Raw genomic sequence first — 22896 nt, 5'->3', positions numbered from 1 at the left:
TGCGTGTGTCAAGATGGGATTGACCACTCCAGTTTAGGAGCTGTGTACAGTCGTGTTTCAATTTAGCAAAACCTTGGCCAGGGTAGTCCTAGTGAGGAGTCACAGGACTAATTGAGTTGAGCACGATTCGGATGATATCATCAGGGTTGACAGTTTAACCCTGAGTCGTCCTAAACACAGGGGTCAAAAGAGATGAATTATACGGTAACCATATTCACGTAGGTTCTGAATGTTGCGATTGTGATTATTCGACCTATCCGGTCATCGGGTACCATTGCTAGATGGTCACTTCGATTAGTACAGGAATTGGTTCCTGTGCTACCGGCTTAGGTTCGAACCTGCGGGGTCACACACATTAGAAGTTTCTTTCTGATCTCATGGCTGATTATGAGTCTTATCTATCTGAGACTCTATGATTGAGAATTAGGATTCTCTAATCATGAGTTCCACACATTTTGGGTACCAGGGTCAAAATTTTGAATTTCAAATTTCAAATTTGAAATTTGAACTCTTTGATCAGGGTTTCATATCGATGGTCTCTGATGCCTGATTGCCCATCGAATTTGGACTCAATATTTATGAGAGGTTTAATTAGTGATTTAATCACTAATTAACTCAATTTGATTGAGTAATTATTTTTGGATCAAGTCCAAATTGAATTGGATTCAGTTTGGATTGACCCGATTAGGTTAAATGTTGACCTAATTGCTAAGGTGGTTTAGTCCCTGATTTGATCAGGGATTAGGTTTAGTTAATTTCTGATTTGATTAAGATTTTATTGAGCCTAATTAAGCCTAATTATGTTGGGTTTAATCTGGTCTAATTGTGCTTAACCTATTTTAAACTAGGTTGGCTCAATTTGAATCAAACCACCTTGTTTTAAATTCTCTGCGACACCCAACTTCCTTGCACCCATTTAAATTCACGAGAAGAAACTTCTCATGAAATTTTTCTCACGTAAAACTCTTCCCCACGCCCTCATTTGTGCACCATATGGATGGATAAAATAATTAGTTAGCCATTTAAATTTAAAGCATGTTTGAATTTGAATGGATAACTTATCACTTGCCCTTTCATCCTTATCCATTTTGTGCGCCACATTACTTACACGAGAAAAGATTTCTCGTGAAACATTTTCCACGCACAAAGAGCCACACCCCTTCTCTTCTCACGCCCAAAAGGATAGGGATAAGTTGGTTTTCATTTGAATTCAAATTTGATTTGAATTCAAATGTGTAACCTCTTGTCTTTATCCTCTCACGCGGATAAGACACGTTCGACGTTGTTTTAAAAAGAGGAGAAAGGTGGGACGTGCGTAAAAATTTTAGGAGAGAAACTTTGAGGCGTGAGGAAGGTTTTTGCATAAGGTGAAGGTCCAAAACCTTCCGAGAAAAAAATAAAGAAAAGAGAAAAAATTGGGCGCAGGGTTTTTGGTGTGTACCCTAGGGTTTCTACCTAGGGTTCGGGAAGTGAGATGGGTGTGCCACGAGTGTCGTGAGTCCACCAAATTTCAGAGAGAGATCCATCAGCCTCTCAAGCAACTATGCAGATGATCCAGAGCATCCAAAAAATTGGCACACATCGATCGAAGGAGTTTGATCAACATCTGCCATCAAAAGGGTAAAATCACGAACTAGCATTCGTGAGGAGCTGATCAGATGGGAGCTTCGTGTGGACGATCCACAGAGGCCAGACATTTGTGTGGCTACGACGTGATGATCAGAGCCCCCCAACGGTGATCAGATTGCGGTGATCGACTACCCGCAAAAGGTGATGTGTTCTGAACACAGTACTGTAAAACGTTTACTGATTCAAATTTGAATTTTAAATTTAAATGCATGCTGTTGTATCATATTTAGATCCTAGTGTAGGGTTAATTAGTATTAATTAATGAGATTAATTAATAATTCTGCTGTAAAATAGTAATTTTGAAAAAGTTTTAAAATTACCATTTTGCCCCTGCACTAAATTTTCGCTTCATTTACACCATTAACTTGGTTTTCTTGTTGGGGTCATGGACCATTTTGGTTCCTAGGATTTGGCTCAGGTTGGCTAGGTAACCTACCATGTTCTCGTTCACTAATGGTCGAAGCCAGCTGACTTACTTGCATTTCCAGACGGGCTATAGCTTGGGTGTTATTATTTATGAGTTGACCCATGGTTTGCATAAAGCTGGTATGTGTCTTCATCATGGCTTCTAGGCTTTTCTCTAAAGAGGTAATTTTCTTGTCATTATCATGGAAGCCTGGCGGGTTATTCATCACTGGGTTGGACCTTAGATTTTGCTGATTGAAATTTGGATTGTCTACATTAGGATTCTGGGACCATGAGAAATTCAGGTGATTCCTCCAACCTGGGTTATATGTGGGTGCATAAGGATTGTTCAATGGTCCTTGATAGGTGGCATTCACCTGTGCACACTCATTCGAGTAAGAACATTCTTCTAAGACATGGTCTGGTGCATTGCACCCTTTACACATGGGTGCAGATATTTGATTTACATTGGCTGGTCTCTGTAATTCTAAGGCTTCTAATCTACGTGTTAAGGTTGCAATCTTGGCCTCTGATGCTAGGGTTGGTTGAATTTGATGCATTCCTCCTCTTAAAGGTGTAGCTTTATCAGGTTCCCTAGTTGTTTCCCACTGTAAATTTTTCTCGGCTAGGTCTTCTAAGAATTGCCAAGCTTCAGTAGTTTCTTTGTCCATAAATTGGCCTTGGCACATGGACTCTAGCATGGTTCTTGAGTTTGAATCTAACCCCTCATAGATGATCTGGCAGAGTCTCCAAGTTTCTATTCCATTGTGTGGGCATTGGGTCAAAAGATTCTTGAAACGATCAAAGTACTTCTAAAATGATTCACCAGCTAGTTGGTAAAATTAATTTATTTCATTCCTAATCCTAGCTGTTTTATGATGGAGGAAATACTTTTTCAAAAGTGTTCTCACAAAACCCTCCCAGGTAGTGACAGAATAGTTTGGCAGACTATAAAGCCACTTCTTAGCATTATCCTTAAGGGCAAAGTTGATTAATCTAAGTTTGACCTCATCCTCTGTCAATTGCAGTTTCATGGTTGCACATACCTCCTCAAATTCTCTAATAAATATATAAGCATCCTCTAATCCTGTGAATTTTGGAAGCATATTTATAATTTGAGGTTTGATTTCAAAATTGTTAGCTGTGGGTTGTGGCAACCTGATACAAGATGGTTGGATAGAGCCAACTGGATAACACAAATTCTTAAGGGTCATGGGTTGGATTGGCTCAGCCATTGGAACAACAGGAATTGACTCAATTCTAACTAGACGACCCGACAATCTTCTCCACACACGAGGTGTACGGTTCTCGATGTTTATATAATTTTTTTTTTTTAAATTTTTATGTATAAGAAAAAGAAAGAAAAGAGAAAAAGTTCTAAAGAAAAGATCCTAAGGAGTCCTAAATCTAAAGAAAAGTAACCAAATTAATTTAAATTTTAATAATTTTTTTTTTATTTTTCAAACAAGTGAAACAATAAATTAAACTCAATCTATCCTAGGGTTAACCTAAATCTAGACAGCTCCTAACTGTTCCAAGATGACCCTTCAAGCATTCCAAGTGGAGATTGATCAACTAGTTAGCCAGGTAAGTATAAGAGGTGGGAGGTTCACTCATCGTTGCCTTTCTAGACACCAAACGAGTTGGTCAGGCCAGCAACTGAACCAATTTAACAAACCACCCTCAGGGACTTGCCTAGACACCAACCAATCAAACAACTCAAACTTAGTAGAACTCTTAGGGTTCCTTGTCCTATTGAGCTTGAATTCCTTAAGGTTGACGTCTAATTGATTTTAAGATTAAAGGTTTAGGTAATGCAATATGATGGAGATGGTTTTTGGGCTAAGGAAGGGTAATGAAATCCCCACCTTATCTTGTTAATGGGTTGATGCCCTTAGATTAATTATGAAAATGCAAATGCAAATAAACAAGATGATCAAGAATGTAAAAGATTTTAATTTAGAATTTTTTTTATTTTGATATTTTACTTCACGATTATGAAATGTCTTTTATTTTATTTTTTTTTTTGATTAAGTAAATTCAAATGATTAGGTCTAAAAGAAAAAGTAATTAACTAAAAATTATAAAAGAGAAATTAGAAGCATACCTGAGTTTTCCAGCAATCACCAACTAAATCTAGAAACCTAAAGGAAAAAGAAAGAGAGTTATAAAGCACGAAGAACAAATATTTGAAAATAATTTAAAACGTCAATTCCCCGACAACGGTGCCAAAAACTTGATGTGCAAATCTTAAAATTTATTTATAAAACCGCAAGCGCACAGTGTGCAGAGTAGCACGACCGCGAGTACGGATCGATCCCACAGAGATTTGATTTAAAAATGATTTTCAAATCTATGCTCAAGCGAGCTTTAACGAAAATCGAAAATTGAAAGTTATTTGCTAAAGACAATAAGACTAAGGATCTAGGGTTTTTGAATCCACTAGATCTAGATTAGGAAATTCTACCTAGAATTTTTTTTATTGATCCTAACGACTACTCCTCTTGTCTTTCCCAAGCATAGATTATGAAGGGACTAAGGCCCAACGATAACCCATCAAGATTCTTTACAAGGGAGTAGTAACTAGGATCCCTTAGGGTTTTCTCCTCCTATGCACTGAATCAAACATGAACTATGAAGGGACTCTGACCCAACTGTAGTTCATCAAAAATTCTTGGCAAAAGAGAAAGAAAAAGAAATCCTAAGAAAAAGAAAGAACCCTATGTAAAACCCCTACTCATGATCTAGCTTCATCGCAAATCCTAGAAGGGATGCTTAGCTAGACATGATCTAAATCTACTTACAAAATTTAAATACAGAAAAATAAACTATCCTAATTTCATAAATTAAACTATCCTAATTGTATAAATTTAAATTGCATAAATTAAACTATCCTAATTGCAAGAAATTAAATTGCATAAATTAAACTATCCTAATTGCAAGAAAAATAAATTGCATAATGTAAAGAGATAAAATTGCATAAAAATAAGATTTTATATAAAAAAAAATTATTACAAAAACCTCAAAGCTCGAGGCTTGAGAAGAAAGCTAAAAACCCCACTATCTAGGGTTACAAGCTTGATCGGAAGGAAAGAATCATTAAAACAAGGGCATTTGGGGGCTTTTTATAGGCATTTGGGGGTTATAAGGTTTTCAAAACTTTAGATGTGGGACTAAGAGGTTTTAGAGAGCTGTTAGGGGGATTTAGGGGCTCAAATCTCACTCAAAAAGTATTTAAATCCATCAAGAAACCCTAAAAATTGTTTCAGCCGTTCGATCTTCATCTAAAGGACCCAATTCATCAAATAGATCAAACCGGGAGCGATTCTGGGCCATCGGATCATGATCTGGGTGAAGCGCTGCCGTTGGATCGCGCTGCAGAGATGGGATCAGGTCGGATGCATCGCGGACCGTCCGATCAAGGTGCTGGAAGATTTCGTCCGTTGGATCGCGCTGCAGAAGGATCCTGTGTTGTCCTAGTATTTATTGATTCTTGCAATTGCCTTGATTACGGTTGGATCTTGACCGGCTACGATGGTGGCCGTCCGATGGTGCAAAAATGTGGAGCGTTGGATCTTGATCGGACCATCGAGTGATGTGAAGTTACCAGGTTGCCCTTCGGACCTTCTTCTCTCTCCTCATGAGCCCTGGACCGCGTGCGTGGACCGGGCTCGCGATGCGTTGCGGTGAGCCGAGACTCACTGATTGGCTGATTTATAGTGCGCCGATGGTCCATGGTCCATGCGCCTGTTGCTGTTGACCAGGCGGCTAACCAGATCACCAAATCAGTTGATTTTTGATCAATTTTGACTTGATTTGACTCGAGTTTGACCCAATTGAGTCTTCTTTCTTCATTCTTCAATTTCTGGGTCAATTTAACTCTGTTTTGCATAAAATTTGCACCGTTGGAATCCTCTTTCCTTGTTCTTTCTATTGATGACCTCTTCTTCTACAAAATATAATAACAAGTATCAATTTTTTAATAAAATTAGATAATTTAGATATTAATTGATACTTTTTATGTCAATTTATGACATAAATCAGTAACCCATGAGGGAACCAATCAAGTAAAGGAGTCTAAAATCAATATGCTTGTGCATAAATATGAATTGTTTAAAATGGAGCATGATGAGTCCATAACTGGCATGTTTACTCGCTTTACTGATATTATTAATGGTTTAAAGAGTCTTGGCAAGTCCTATACTAACAGTGAGCTTGTAAGAAAGATTCTCTGATCCTTACCAAGAACTTGGGAAGCCAAAGTGACTGCCATTCAAGAAGCTAAGGACTTGAACATTCTACCCTTGGAAGAGCTTCTAGGATCATTGATGACTCATGAGCTAAGCATGAAGCAACATCAAGAGGAAGAAGTCAAAAAGAAAAGAACCATTGCCCTCAAATCCACAGCTCCACCAGATGAAGAAACTGATGACACTGAAGATGAAGAACAGGATGAAGAGATGGCACTCATTATTCGAAGATTCAAGAAATTTTTGAGAAAAAGAAAACAGGGGATAAGGAAGAGGCCATTCACAAAAGGAGAGCAGAGCAAAGAAAAAGAGAAAGACCAACCCGTTATCTGCTACGAATGCAAGAAGCCGGGACACTTCAAATCTGAATGCCCTCAGCTGAAGAAAGGTCCCAAGAAGTACAAAAAGAAGGCCATGATGGCTACTTGGAGTGCGAGTGATGACTCAAGCTCCGATGAAGAAAACTCAACCGAATAAGCCAACCTGTGCCTTATGGCACACGAAAATGAGATAATTTCTGATACTCCTAGTGACTTTACATTTGAAGAATTACATGAAGCTTTCTATGATTTAGTTGATGAATTAAAGAAACTACGAATGAAGAACAAAGAGCTAAAATTAAAAAATCAATTTTTGTTGAAACAAACTGAAAATATTTCAATTGAGAAATCCACCCTACTTCAAGAAAATCAAAGCTTAAAGAATGAAATTGCCAAGCTAAAACCAATAGTAGAAAAGTTCACCTTGAGTTCAAATAAACTTAATATGATTCTTGATAATCAAAAGGCTGTGTATGATAAGGCTGGACTTGGCTATAATCCCTTGAAGAAACAAAAATATATGAAAAATATGTATGTAAACTCTTTAAGTAACAAGTCTTCTAATATTACTTGCTTCACATGTGGTAGAGTAGGACATAAGTCATACACTTGCTTCTCTAACAAATCTGCAAACTCAACTGTAAAGAAAATATGAGTTCCAAAATGAACCATTATGACTAACCTAAAAGGATCCAAGAAAGCTTGGGTACCTAAAATAAAAACTTGACTTTTGCTTGCAGGTGTGTCTAGCATCCCAAGGAGAAAATAGGAAATGGTATCTTGACAGTGGATGCTCGAGACACATGACTGGTGATGAATCTCAATTCATCACTCTTGATGCTAAGGATGGAGGGATGGTCACCTTTGGAGATAATAGCAAAGGAAAGATCATCGGTATAGGTAACATTGATATCACTCCCTCCAAATACATTGAAAATATTTTGTTAGTAGATGGTTTAAAGCATAACTTACTAAGCATTAGTCAATTTTATGATAAAGGATATAAGGTTATTTTTGAATCATCTGTTTGCATTGTAACTAGTCTTATTAATGATGACATTAAATTTATTGGACATAGACATAGTAATATTTATATGATAGATTTAAATGATTTAGCCAAAATAAACATGCAATGCCTAGTGTCCTTGAATGCTAAAGTTAATGAGACTAGTTGGCTTTGGCATCGCAGACTTGCACACATTAGCATGCATTCTCTTTCAAAATTAATTAAGAAAGAATTAGTTCTTGGTTTGCCAAAACTGAATTTTGAAAAGGATAGAATTTGTGATGCATGCCAACTAGGTAAACAAACAAGAGTTTCGTTTAAATCCAAAAATATTATTTCTACCTCTAGACCTTTAGAGCTTTTGCATATGGACTTATTTGGACCTACTAGAACCACTAGTCTAGGAGAAAAACGATACGGTTTTATAATTATAGATGATTACTCTCGTTTTACATGGGTTTTCTTTTTAGCACACAAAGATGAAACTTTTCATGTTTTCACTAAATTTTATCGAAAAGTCACTAATGAGAAAGGATTTTCAATTCAAAATATTCGAAGCGATCATGAAACTGAATTTAAAAATCAAGACTTTGAAAACTTTTGTGATGAAAAGGAAATTGGCCATAACTTCTCTGCTCCTAGGACACCCCAACAAAATGGGGTAGTAGAAAGGAAAAATAGAACCTTAGAAGAAATGGCCCGTACCATGCTTTGTGAAAGCAACCTTCCAAGATATTTTTGGATGGAAGCAATCAACATAGCATGTTACATTTTAAATCGTGCCTTGATTAGACAAATTTTAAAGAAAACCCCCTATGAGCTTTGGAAAGAAAGAAAACCTAATATTGCTTATTTTCATATTTTTGGTTGTCGATGTTATGTGTTAAATAATGGTAAAGAAAGACTTGGAAAATTTGATGCTAAATCAGATGAAGCAATCTTTCTTGGTTACTCCTCCACTAGTAAAGCTTTTAGAGTTTTTAACAAAAGAACCTTAATAGTAGAGGAGTCCATACATGTTGTCTTTGATGAATCTAACGATCTTCCTTCAAGGAAGAATGAAAGTGTTGATGATGCAGATCCTCTTATAGAAGGAATGAAGGAGATCACTCTGAAAGATTCAACAATTCAAGAGGATAAGAAACATGAGGACAAACAAGATGAGAGAGGTGAAGAATATCAAGAACAACCTCAAGGTACAAATGACCTACCCAAAGAATGAAGGTATGTTCACAATCACCCTAAGGAGCTAATTATTGGTGATCCTATGCATGGGGTAAAAACTCGTTCTTCACTTAGAGATGTATTTAATCATTGTGCTTTTGTATCTCATCTTGAACCAAAAACTATTGAAGAAGCTGAAAATGATTATAATTAGATTAATGCAATGCAAGAGGAACTTAATCAATTTGAAAGAAATAATGTATGGACTCTAGTATCAAGACCTAAAAATCATTCAATAATTGACACAAAATGGGTCTTTAGGAACAAATTAGATGAACATGAAAATATAATAAGAAATAAAGCAAGGTTGGTTGCTAAAGGTTATAATCAAGAAGAAGGGATTGATTTTGATGAGACCTTTGCACCTGTTGCTAGATTAGAGGCCATTAGACTTCTACTTGCATATGCTTGCTTTATGAAATTTAAATTATTTCAAATGGATGTCAAAAGTATATTTTTGAATGGATATATTGCTGAAGAAGTCTATGTAGAACAACCCCCAGGATTTGAAAATCATGCTTTTCCTAATCATATTTTTAAATTAAATAAAACTTTATATGGATTAAAACAAGCACCTAGAGCTTGGTATGATAGGCTAAGCAAATTCTTACTAAATAATAGTTTTTCAAGAGGTAATGTAGACACAACTCTCTTTATTAAAAGAAATCTAAATGATATGTTAGTTATACAAATTTATGTTGATGACATAATTTTTGGGTCTACTAATGAATCTCTTTGTCAAGACTTTGCTAAGCTCATGCAGGGGGAGTTCGAGATGAGCATGATGGGAGAACTTACCTTCTTCCTCGGACTCCAAATCAAACAAACAAAAGAAGGAATCTCCATCACCCAAAGCAAGTACACCAAGGAACAACTCAAAAGATTTGAAATGGAGAACTCCAAACCAATTGGCACACCCATGAGCCCCTCATGTAAGCTTGACAAGGATAATGAAGGTAAATGTGTAGACTTAAAATACTATAGAGGTATGATTGGCTCTCTATTATATTTAACTGCAAGTAGGCCTGATATCATGTTTAGTGTTTGTTTATGTGCTAGATTTTAATCTAATCCTAAAGAATCTCACTTGAATGCTGTTAAAAGAATCCTTAGATATTTAAATGGTACTCAAACTCTAGGATTATGGTACTCTAAAGACTCACTAATTGACTTAATAGGATATTCAGATGCTGATTTTGCTGGATGTAGATTGGACAGAAAAAGTACTAGTGGAACTTGCCAATTTCTTGGAGTTAACCTAATCTCCTGGTTTAGCAAGAAACAAAATTCGGTAGCACTGTCTACGGCTGAGGCCGAATACATTGCAGCTGAAAGTTGTTGTGCTCAAATCTTGTGGATTAAGCAACAACTCGAAGACTTTGGTATCAAACTTAATGAAATACCAATAAGATGTGACAATACAAGTGCCATAAATCTATCTAAAAATCCAATCCAACATTCAAGATCTAAACATATTGAAATAAGACATCATTTTATAAGAGAACATGTTCAAAACAAAAATATAATTCTTGAATATGTTTGTACTGAAAATCAATTAGCTGATATCTTTACAAAGGTCCTTAGTGAGGATAGATTCTGTGAAATTAGGAGAAATCTAGGAATTCTTGATCCTTTTGCCTAAATGTTTCTCGAATTTCAAGAAATCAATGTCAAAATTTATTTGAGCTAAATTTTCATCATCTCTCTTGGACCTAAATGCTCGAGATTATCATTCTCACAACATGTCATTGAGCAAAGTTTCTTCTCCCAAAATTTTAAATTTTTTCGAAATTTATTCATATTTTTTCTGAATTTTTGTGATTCATGAGTCGACCCCCTAGGGTCGACCCAATGGCATACTTGAAATTATTGCCAACTTCCCACGGGTTCTTTTCTTTTTAACTTGAAGCCTGTTCATGAGCCGACTCATTCTTCTTCTTCGTCTTCCTCCCTCCAAGACTCATCGTCCTCATCTTCGTTCTCTCCAAAACCAAGGATTTAGCCCAAGATCATTCTCCCTTCTCATCTCCACCTCAAATCACCTCTTGAGAAAGGAGCTTTTCACATCCTTCTCCCTTGATTGAAGCGGTTGGAACGTGCCCTAGCTTCCACCGTTCTTCTCAAAATCATCATTTCTCTCCGCCAAAATCTCTTTCCATCCTCTAGTAACCTTCCTTCTCCTCACCCATTTGATCTTCCGAGTCACTCTGCCTGCTCTTGTGGTGAGAATGGCCCCAAAGATGAAACTCCCTCAAAGAAGAAAATCAGTCCGTGCGCTGGAAGAAGGCGTCCGCAGAAAAAGGCAAGCTTCTCAGACCACCTCTGCTCCCATTCCGGCTTCAGTGTCTGCACCAGGTCCCTTTCAGTCTCCCCTTAGCCCTAGCAAAATCCCTCTCTTTGACAGAAAGGTAGAAACCGGCAAGAATGTGGATTTTAGATTCTTTGAAAAAGAAGGTTTCTCCTTTGGGACAAAGATCAAAAACCAAGGTTGGGGATTTTACTGTTCTCTCAAGGAAGTTACTTATGTGGACTTGGTTAGAGTGTTTTATCTAAATCTGTACTATGGCAATGGAACAGTAACCTCTACTGTTAAGGAAATTGATATCTGTCTAGATCCTATTATTTTGGGAGAGATTCTACATTTGCCCTGTGAGGAATATTCTTACATGAAACTCCCAGTGAAGGAAGAGGGGATCAATGTAATTTTAGGAGGAACCTACTCGGGAAGTCTAAATAAATTAGAAGCCAAAATCTTGTCAATTGAAATGAGAATCCTACATCAATTAGTGACAAAGCTTGTCTTCCCAAGGAGTGGTAGGCATGACCTCCTTTCTGGCCGAGATATCTGTATAATGTTTCATGTGATCACTCAAACCCTCCTAAACCTCCTTGCTTTAATGATTGAGGCCATGAGAGAGACACTGAACAGATCCAAGGCACATTTGCCTTTTGGTATGGCCTTTACACTAGTTTTCAAAAGGTTTGGAGTCAGTTTTGAGGGGGAGGCATCTGCTAAGCTTTCCCATGCAGACACCATCAACCAACACACTCTACACCGCATGGGATTCACTAGGATTGATGGTGGTTGGATCAGGGGTACAGAAAAAGAGCTGAGGAGAGAGCTGAGGATAGAGTTGAGGACAGAGCTGAGGAAGAAGGTCCCTCATTACCTCTCCATGACTTCAGGGCAGCATCTCCAGACATCCAGTTTGTTTCAGACCCAGAGGCTGGCCCTTCAGAGTTCACCAGGAGGCACACGCCCGTTCAGCAGCCAGACAGCAGAGCACCTTCCTCAGAGTTCAGATTGGCTGATGATCAGATTGAGCAGATTTCTCAGCGTGTGGCTTCCTTGCTTTCTCGTCAGTGGAGCACTTCTACATTTGCACCGGGATCCACATCATTGGATACATCTGATCAGACCTTGATCCCCCATATCTTCACTGTATTTCAGATGATCACAGATCAGTCAGTTCGGATTCAGCAGCTCGAGGATTGCATTTTGAGACTGACTGGGAGAGTACTTGACTTGCAGGGGCAAGTCTTAGCCTTGGCCCATCCTCAGCCACAGGAGTCCACTATTGAGGTCACAGACCTTACTGCGGAGGCTGACAGGCTCAGAGGTGCATTAGAGGGTGGTTATGAGTTCTTGAGGAGAGAAATCAGAGGCTCTAGTGAGCATGCTTCTACACAGTTTACTGTACTGCTTCAGTCTGTTTCGAGAGCTCTGAACGTTCTTGATTCCATCAGACTCTCTCTTGCAGTCCAGTCTTTGACCTCTGAACGTTCTCAGCCTCCAGGATCATCTCGCCCACCTACTCATGCCAGCACCTCCACTCATGGCAGAAGCAGACGGGGTAGAGGACGAGCTCCTGGTCGTGATCCATCATCTCCCCACCCCATCTCTGATACATCTGATTCTGATCCATAGAGTCATGTGTTCTACTAGATCCTTGTTGTTAGTCATGTCTGTTGTTCTTTCTAGGATCTGTCATTTTGGGCCATGTAATGATGTTAACTAGTTGACTTTTATATTATGAAATATGTATTGAAACAACTATGGTTTTAATCATCTTTTAATTATATATCTACTCTTTGTAATGGTATCAATCATCTCTCGATTATATATCTTCTCTTTGGTATCATTAATGTTGCTAATTCATATCTATGGTACTCAATGGCATATTTTGTTTTATGATTGCTGTATTCAGGGGGAATAAACATTGATGATTAGCACAAAAAGTTTGAAGAAGCACTAAAGAGAGAATGTATTAAAAAAAAAAGAGGGGGAGTTATCAAATGTTTGATGATGTCAAAAAGGGGGAGAAATTAAAGAAAAATTAAAGAAAAGCATCAAAAGCAAGATTATTAAATGACTTAAAAATACAATGAGTGAATTGCTAAGCAAAAGTATCAAAAGAGAGATAAATAAGAGAGATAAATACAAAACTTAATAATAAAATGAGTGAGTTGGGAGAAATTAACAAGATTGCTAACAAAATGATTGAATTGCTCTGATACCAATTGCTAAGCAAAGCAAATGAGCAACCTTTAAAATTACTTCTTAGACATGCTCTGATATGCTTTAAAATTTGACATGCTCTCATATACTTTACAAGTAATTCTTAAACATACAATAATACAATTAGTTGTTAAACTTGCTCTGATATCAAAATCACATAATCAAATGAGCAAATTTTCAAATCATTAAGCAATAGGCAAATTATTTATGCAAATGGGCACATGTATCACATGCCAAAAGAATCAATCTTCTTTTCAAGCAAATGCACTTATAAGTTGGTAGTAAATCTCCTGTTTATCTTCAAACTGCCTAAAATGCATTTCATTCCTTTGAAATTCATGTTCATTGATTCATATAAATGCTTTTGTTCAAATATTTTGTCATCATCAAAAAGGGGGAGATTGTTGCTCCTTAGATTGATTTTGATGATTACAAAGCAGTTGAAGGGGTACCAATGATTTTCACTTAAAAAGACTTATTGCTCTTCAGGGGCAAAATTATAATTTTACCAAAATTCTGATTTGGTAGTATCAAATGATAGAACAAAAGATTTGTGATCCAATGGTGAAAATTTTATTGATTTTGGACTTGTATTTTGAAAGTTATGCATGTTTGAAAATCATGAGTCGACCCGTGAGTCAACTCATGGCACATTGAGCTGTTTGGCACGCAGATTTTTTGGCTTGGCACAACCTGTGAGTCGACTCATGAGTCGACCCCCAAGGCATGAGTCGACCCATGAGTCGACCCCTGCAGTTTTTAGGCCAAAAATCACAGAACCTTATTTTCTGGTGATTCTCTGATGTTCTTCCACAGAGGTCGACCCATGAGTCGACCCCCAGGCATGAGTCGACCCATGAGTCGACCCCTGTGACAGAATTTTTCCGCAACGACTAGTTTTTAACCCATTTTAAGTACTTTTAATGCTCGTTTAAAGTGGTCTAACGGCTCTTTTTCAGTCTAGAATGTTTTTCACTATTTCTTAAAGCTATAAAAGGGACAAAAATGTGGAAATCAACAACAAGAACAAGAAGAACAACAAGAACAAGGAGAACAAAAGAAGAACAAAAAGAAGAAAAAGAGAGGATTCAAAGAGAGAGATTTTGAAAAAAGGATTTCAAGCCAACGTTTCAGCCCTAAGCAAGTGCTCATTCAAATCTTTCAAGAAGCCTTCAATCCAAGCTCACCAACTCCTCAAGTGCTCTTTGAAGTCTCCATCCACCTTGAGAAAATCCAAAAAGGGTCTTCTTCTTTTAAGTAAAGTATATTTAAAGTTATATTCGCTCATTGAAGGAGCTTTCTTTGTGCTTAATTGTGCTATAAACTGTTATACTCAGTTTGAGTGATTGGTTTTGTTTTGGAAGGGTTCCAAAACAAGGAAAGGTTGATCCGAACCTTGAATCGAAGTGTATAGGGTTGGCTTGTACCCGAAAAATAAGTGAACTAGCTTGGGATAGCTAGAGTCGGAGTTTCCGACGTTTGTATTCGGGTTGAATACAAGATTAGTGGATTGAAATTTTCAAGTAGGAGCTTGGAGAGTGGATGTAGGTGCAAGGTTGGCACCGAACCACTATAAATCTTTTTGTTTGGTGTGTATCTTATTGCTCTTCGTTATCTCTTCATTATTCTCTTGCATTCTTGCCCTTACTATTAGCCTTGAATTAATTCTACTCTCCCTATTTATTTAGCTTTGTCAAACACTTCTCATAAGTCATAAGTTAAGCTTAAAATTTTTAGAAACTCAATTCACCCCCCCTCTTGGGTTGCATAGCTGGGCAACATCCTTGTATTAGTGTCACCACATAAGTGATTGTGAGATCAACCACCCTCTTCATCGAGCATATATAGGATGTACCAGTCTTATCGATATTATTAATCTCTGATTCAATGAATCAATGACTAAAAATATTTTAGATTAAGACTATCAAGGATTTAGATCTCACTAGTATGATCTCATTATGGTCCTAAAACTATTGTCCTAACCTATGGAGTTCATTATAATCTTAAACAAGTATAAGATGCAGCATATAATGAATCAAAATGTCTAATTCATTAATAATAATTATCAAATACATGAATTTGGAAGATAAAATATAGAAAAATATCCCATTCTATTACACATGCAATTGGTTTGTAGGACATTATTCTTTCATGAGATTGATATTCATATAATTTTTCTTCGAATATAATTATTTGACCTCATATGTAATACTATCACCCAATAGCATATTGCCACTAAAAGCAAAATCTCATATTTCTTTTTAACAATATCCTAATTATTTCAATATATCTTCTGGTCTAAAAGTGTTTAGTTTTAAGGTATATCAAGATTCATTCTTTAATTCATATTTTATCTATCAATTCTTTTTAATCCGTATCATTGTTTAAAAAACAAAATTTATAATTCATTACACAAGGACTCTAGAAAATACTAGATTCCGTCTACACAAGTTGTTGTTAACTCCAGAATAGCTTGTTTTTTGGCCTAATCTTTTTTTTTTTCCTTCTCAAAGTTCGTAAAATACAAAAAAAATTTAGGATGGCAAACAAGAATTTTTCTTACACCCAAACCTATACCTGACAATAGAATTAGAATAGATATTTTTTATTTCCTACTCATATGAGCTCATATTCTTACTTTTCCATCAATTTCTAATTCTGATCTTTCCCTCGATTTTGTATTGAGAAATTCTTTATATACCATACCCGGTGTAGAAAAAATACATCACTCCACCTGATTGGGCCACATAGTCATCATTTTTTAATATGCATTTAATGCCTACGGTTCCATTTTATCATTTAAAATTTTGAATAATAAAAATTTTTCTCTTTCTTTAAAACAATTATGATATCCTATGATCACATTATGACATCCAGCAATCAAATTATGATTTTCTGCACAGAAAGTCATAATTTGGCCACAGAATATTATAAGAAAGGGAGATGCATTTTTATCAATTAAAAATTTTATAAATTTTTAATAATGAAAATATCCATCCCTCTTTATGATTTTTGAAAGAAAAATTATGACATCCTATGTAGGAAGTTATAATTTGACTGTAGGATATCATAATATGACCATAGGATGTCATAATCTTTTCAGAAGAGGAGAGACATTTTTATCATTTAAAATTTTAAACGAAAAATCGAAACTACGGGCATTAAATGTGTGTTGGAAAGTATTAAAAATTTTTAATGATGAAAATATCTTTCTTTTCTTATGATTTCTGAAAGAAAAATTATAACATCTTATATAAGAAGTCATAATTTGACCGCGGATGTCATAATATGACCACAGAATGTCATAATTTTTTTAGAAGAGATGGATTATTTTATCATTCAAAATTTTAAATGAAAAAGTGGAACTGTAGACATTAAATACATGTTGGAAAGCAGTAGCCACATGGCCCAATCATGTGGGGCGATGCATTTTTCTACACCGAATGTGGTGTACAAAGAATTTCCCATCTCATATTATGGTGCTAGTATAGATAGAAATTCTATTATTAAATCTTTAGATACATGCCATTAAATCATGCGTGACCTCTGCTGTTGTGTTTGCTGATAATAGAATGCATTTTTATTTGTTGTACGACACATCCGGCCAGTAGATAATAATCCTGTTCTGGCACATGCCATGTCCATTTTGCCAACTTATTCGTATTACGGAGGATGTTTATTGAGTTCTTCATCAAGATGCATGTGTGGGAACCCTGTGGCCATGTGCACGTGTGCTCTCACGTGTTAGGATGTTTGGTTGCATGTGTGATCATGTCTACATGCAAAATTGCGAACGTATATGTTCTTTCACACATTTCTAAATATGCTGACATACTTGCATGTGTGCATGGATGCATATATATGTATACATGCATGCATGTAGCTCACACAGTGGATTGACGAACTAACCAAGCTTCATTCAGAAAAATATCAAATTATAAAAGAATGTCTTAATGAATCATTAAATGATATGACATGAGGTTGAATGGATTGAATGATGTGTCGTTGATGCTTGATGAGAGGTAGAATGCATTAGATTATTTGTCGGCATGTTTAATTAGAGGTCGCCCAAGGGAGTAAATATTTTCTTTACAGCAATTTTATTTTTAAATTAAAAATTTTAATTTTTTTTTATTTTTTATTTTTAAAAAAATTTTAAAAGTTTAACCGCTCTCATGGGAGACAAATGTGGTTGGGGCTGGAAATATGACAGGTTGGATTGGATTAGTTCCGGGTTGAATTGGGTTGTGAAAGTTCCGTCGTACCGTATAAATGATTTAAGTTTTGGAAAAGATTTCAATTATCCTTGGACCAATACTAGATTCTTAGGATTTTATTTAAGAAGATGTTTGGTTTGTAACTGGAATCAGAATAGAAATAGAAATAGAAATGGCTTAGAATCAGAATTGGAATGGTCAAATCTTCCGAAGCGTTTGGTTCGTGATCGGAATCGGAATTGAAATTGAAATAAAAATTTGAATCCATAAAGAAGAGTAAGAATTGAGTTCTATATAAATTGAGCCATTCCCATTCCATCCTAAAATCAGAATCGGAATGAGACTCCTCCCAACCAAATGATTAGAATAGGAGTCATCGATTCGGATTCCGAACCCTCACTCTTCCCAACCAAATACTCCCTAAATGTATTTATGCAATTCTATAACTTAATAACATAAAAGTTATAGTTAAATATAAGTACAAATTTCTTTCTTTATTTATTGGGTGGACTCATGTTTGGTTAGGTGGAATATTGCATCAAGATTTGGTTTGTTGTGTTCAAGATCAAACATAATCCCACAATTTAAGTTGGATTGGATCAAGTTACAATAACAATATGTGAAACCTTGATCCATGCTCGACCTAGCTAATTATTAGGTCAAGACCCATTAACCTGTACTTACCCATGGGTTGACTCTCATGATACAATTTGACTTATTTGATCATAATTTAGGATGGGAAATGAATTGGTTAGATCAGGCGTGCTTGACCCTGACCTAACCTGATTTTATATTCAGGTTATGATTTTGTACCCAAACTCAATGCAATAACAAATCGAGTTGGATAGGGTCTATACAAAAATTTTAGATCCAATAGGTCATTCTAGTCGGGTTAGGAACAAGTATAATTTAGACCTAGAATCAGGTCGGGATTGGATTGGATCATGTTTGCAATTTGAATCAAGCATTAAGCTATTCTTTTATAGCTAAAATATTATAATTTATAATTACATAAAAATTCATAAAAAAATGCAAATAGAGAGCGCTAACTTGAACTTAAATTTTATTCAAAAAATTTAGTTTTATCTAAAACTATGATGTCTAAAACTTGAACTTGATCACTCAATCTAAAACTATGATGTCTAAAATATATATTGATATACTTGAAAGCATTATATATAAAAATTGACCGAAACAAATATGACAATATGAATGGTTAAGTATAATTAAAGTGAAAAAAGATAAGAGAAGGCATAGTTGTTGACTTGCAAACAAGGAATTAGTTTAATTGAGAGTTTATTAAATGGATTAGAAAAGATATTTCAAGTGAAGGAGAAGAAGATCATTTGGACTTTTGGGTCCATGGGCCAGGTTAAAAAGTATAGGACCCAAAGTTGACCCAAAATTTAAATCTGGTTCAATTTTTGAACCCAACTCAATCAACAAGTCCTCAAATATAGATCGGATTTTGAGTTTAATAGGGTTGAAACCAGATTGGGTCATGGGTTGACCTGGCCATTTATAGTCTTATCATAATTTAATCTAATTTGTAGGGCTTGATCTATTACCAGCTCAACCTAATTAACCAATCTAAGTTGATAGTTATACTTCATACCTCATCTTCCATGATAAATTAAATAATGCTATTAGAAAGAAATAGCCACTCATCAGATTCTCATCCGAGGTCATGATTCAACATAACTTAATTATACTGTTCTCGCCCAAGTGGAACTCTACATTGCTAACCTAAATTAGATTGAAGCTGTGACCCTACCTGGTCTGGTTCAATTTTTGCTGACCTCAGAGCCCAATCCGAAGTAACATCTCAGCCCAACCTGGCCGATCGAGCTGATCAGGCTGGTTGCGTTTGGATTAAACCCAACCTTGTTGCACATTCAGTAGGATTAGTGATATTTTTTGATGAGAAGCCGGGTTAAAAAATGATTAAGAGTGGAGGGATTTTAGAAAATTCTGGTGAGAAAATTAAGAAAGATGGTTAATGACTAAAAGAGCATATATGACATTGTTAGATAATCATTATATAAAACATCTCATTAGTAAGTTATGGGATTAATCGTGCCTAAGTTATTCCAAAAAATATTTTGATTGTCAGCAATCAGCTAATTAAATCTTTAATATATAAACATAGATTTTAATGATCCCAAGTAACTGACATATGAGACTGTAGTTAACATTTTTGACACCTCCAAGAGAGTGTTTGGTTCGTAATTAGAATCGAAATCGAAATGTAGTAGAATTGAAATTGGAACGATCAAATCTTCTGAAGCATTTAGTTTGCGACCGAAATCAGAATTGGAATGAAAATTTAAATTCTTAGAAAAGAGTAGGGATAAAGTTTTAGATAAATAGGATCATTTCCATTCCATCCAGAATCGAAATTAGAATAGGACTCCTTCCAATTAAATGATTAGAATGAAAGTCTCATTCTAATTTCAGATCCCAACTCTCCGCAAACAAACACCCCCTAAATATCAAGATATCAAATAATCATAATGGTTTCTGCGTTCCAATTAATCTATCAAGTCATAAGCCTTCTATCTATGTCGTTGGCTTCTTTATCCTATCTCCAAGGGCCTTCTTAAGAAGATACCTAAAAGGGTGAGCTACCATGAGAATAAAACATCGATCACAGTGCCATCTCCACTACCTAAAGAACCAGTAGTCCCAGCACGAGAGCTCTTATCTCCAATTATTTCCTTCAATATATTTTTGTCTTCACCTTCACAAACTAATGTTTGTGATCTGTGTGCCCTATACAATGGTCCCTTCCCTTAAAACAAGCGACTGTAGGACGTGTTCTATATAGCTTTTTGAAAAGATGAAGGAGAGAGACAATTTTTGGGAAGTTGAAGGGGAGAGGCAACAAAAAGACTTGAGCATGCGCATGTCTTCAATGTTCCACCTTGAATTAAGATATTCTAAATATATGAAACGGTCCAAGGAAGTGGACCCATCGTCTCATTCCTGTGAAGCACCTTAGCAAGCAACCTTTGGCTTCTAAAAACTTGTTTTCCTGGAAAACTTTTCAACGAGGACACCTCAATGGCCCGAACACCTCCTCTTCTTCATGCTTGCCCGAATAGTTTAGTCTATTTATTTGTACGACCCTTCAATCCCCATGCACGTATGTACCTTCCTAGTTGGTATTGGGGTTTTCACCCAATCATTGCCCATCACATCTCTTCAAGTGGTCTTCATCAGACCTCACTTCCTGCCAATTTTCCAACCCAGAATGCCATCAAACACCACAATCACTATAGCCCACCATTGCTTATAAATACCCTTCCTCAACTTATCTCACCACATCAAAGAATGAATTAAGATGGCATTCTTCTCCTTCAAAACAACCACCATCTCTCTTTTAATTCTTCTCCTCCATGCTCTCACCTTATTCTCCCAGTGTCATGCATCTAAACATAAAGATCATCATGGGTCACTGGTTTTAGGCCTGACCCATTCCAGAGTCCTCTCTCCATCGTCAGTGGCAGCAAGAGGCTTGAAGCCACTCGAGGTCTTGGACATGATGGAACCACTTAGAGGATTCCAAGATGGCTATCTCATTTCCTTGAACTTAGGGACACCACCCCAAGTCATTCAAGTGTACATGGACACTGGAAGTGACCTCACCTGGGTCCCCTGTGGGAATATCTCTTTTGAATGCATGGAGTGTGATGATTATTGGAACCACAAACTAGTGGCCACCTTCTCTCCCTCCTACTCTTTTTCATCCATTAGAGATACTTGCACCAGCCTCTTCTGCACCAACGTCCACAGCTCCGACAATCCTTACGACCCATGCGCAATGGCCGGGTGCTCCATTGGCAGCCTTGTGAGGGGCACCTGCCCCAGACCCTGCCCTTCCTTCTCCTACAATTATGGAGCAGGGGGTTTGATCATTGGGAGCCTCACAAGGGACACTCTTAGGGTACATGGGGGTGATCCACTTGTGCTAAGAGAGACACCAAGCTTCTGCTTTGGGTGTGTGGGTTCCACATACAGGGAACCCGTTGGGATTGCAGGCTTCGGAAAGGGTGCACTCTCCCTTCCCTCACAGCTTGGTTTCCTTCAGAAGGGCTTCTGTCATTGCTTTTTGGGGTACAAGTTTGCCAACAATCCAAACATCACTAGTCCTTTGGTTATAGGGGACCTTGCCATCTCCTCCAAAGAGGACCATCAGTTCACACCGATGTTAAAGAGTCCCATATATCCAAATTCCTACTATGTTGGCCTAGAGGGTATTAGTGTTGGCAATGGGACCATAATTGAAGGTCCCTTGAACTTGAGATCCTTTGATTTGGAGGGGAATGGGGGAACGTTGATCGACTCGGGGACGACTTACACCCATCTCCCCGAGCCATTTTATTCACACTTATTATCAGAGTTAGGATCAAGGATAACATACATGAGATCAAATGAACTTGAGGAGAGAACTGGGTTCGATCTATGTTACAAGATTCCTTGCTCAAATATCTCTTGCTCAGATGATCTACCTACCATTACATTACATTTTTTGAATGGTGTGACGCTCACATTGCCTAAGGAGGACTGCTTCTATGCTGTGAGTGCTCCAAAGGACTCTCTAGTAGTGAAGTGCTTACTATTTCAGATGATGGATGATGACTATGGACCAGCTGGTGTTCTTGGGAGCTTCCAGCAGCAAAATATAGAGGTTGTCTATGATTTAGAGAAGGAGAGGATTGGGTTTCTTCCAATGGACTGTGCTTCCTCTGCTGCACACTATGGGCTCCATCAGAAGTAGTTCTTTGTTTTAGAGGTCTGTTTGTTTGTGTTTAGATGTTTCTGAGTTGGAATAAATAAAGCTCCTTTAATGGGCTTGGATGGATTAAGGTTGATGAGTTGGACATATCCTTTTGTTTGGTATTGGAGAACTACACTATAAAAGTTGTGAGGATGATGTAATCTGTTAAATAAATCATTTTTCTTCTAAAAGCATTCAATCATTCATCATTGTGGGGTTGGTTTCAACTAAGTAGTCACAGGGGAATCAAATTATTTGGCAGTTGCTATGTATGGCACTAGTACATCAGTTAATCCATCCCTTTCTGACCTTACTTTTCTTTTAATAAATATTAACTATGGTTTAACTTTTGTAACCAACTTGCAAGCCTGTGTGTTAAAGTGTGATCCAATGAATAAAATAGAATATCTGCTCAATTTGAGTAGTTATTTAACAACTTAACGATCTTGTTATCTTTGCAGATCTTCAGATAGAACTCACCAAATGCATAACAACAAGCCTAAAAATTTCCAACTACTTTTACTTCGAAACGTGGACCAAATGAAC

At 36.7% G+C, this 22896-nt stretch overlaps 1 protein-coding gene and 1 non-coding gene across 2 annotated transcripts; both read left to right on the top strand.

The window, feature by feature from the left end:
* The first annotated feature begins 2793 nt into the window (after positions 1–2793).
* Positions 2794–2900, top strand: LOC140858979 (small nucleolar RNA R71). The gene has a single exon (XR_012142380.1). It is a non-coding gene; the product is annotated as a small nucleolar RNA R71 (small nucleolar RNA).
* Positions 2901–20915: 18015 nt separating this feature from the next.
* Positions 20916–22495, top strand: LOC105046741 (probable aspartyl protease At4g16563). Its single transcript, XM_010925432.4, has one exon. It carries the CDS (start codon positions 21112–21114, stop codon positions 22348–22350), a length of 1239 nt encoding a protein of 412 aa, XP_010923734.2. The 5' UTR covers positions 20916–21111; the 3' UTR covers positions 22351–22495.
* Positions 22496–22896: the final 401 nt, after the last annotated feature.

This window comes from Elaeis guineensis, chromosome 6 (genome assembly GCF_000442705.2).
Source record: "Elaeis guineensis isolate ETL-2024a chromosome 6, EG11, whole genome shotgun sequence".
Taxonomy (NCBI): Eukaryota; Viridiplantae; Streptophyta; class Magnoliopsida; order Arecales; family Arecaceae; genus Elaeis; species Elaeis guineensis.
Note: the sequence above shows the minus strand (reverse complement) of the source record. Positions and strands in the feature narration are given on the sequence as shown.

Bases quoted from the DNA above. Each gene is read 5' to 3' on its own strand.
- LOC105046741 (XM_010925432.4), top strand. From the start codon at position 21,112: ATGATGGAACCACTTAGAGGATTCCAAGATGGCTATCTCATTTCCTTG.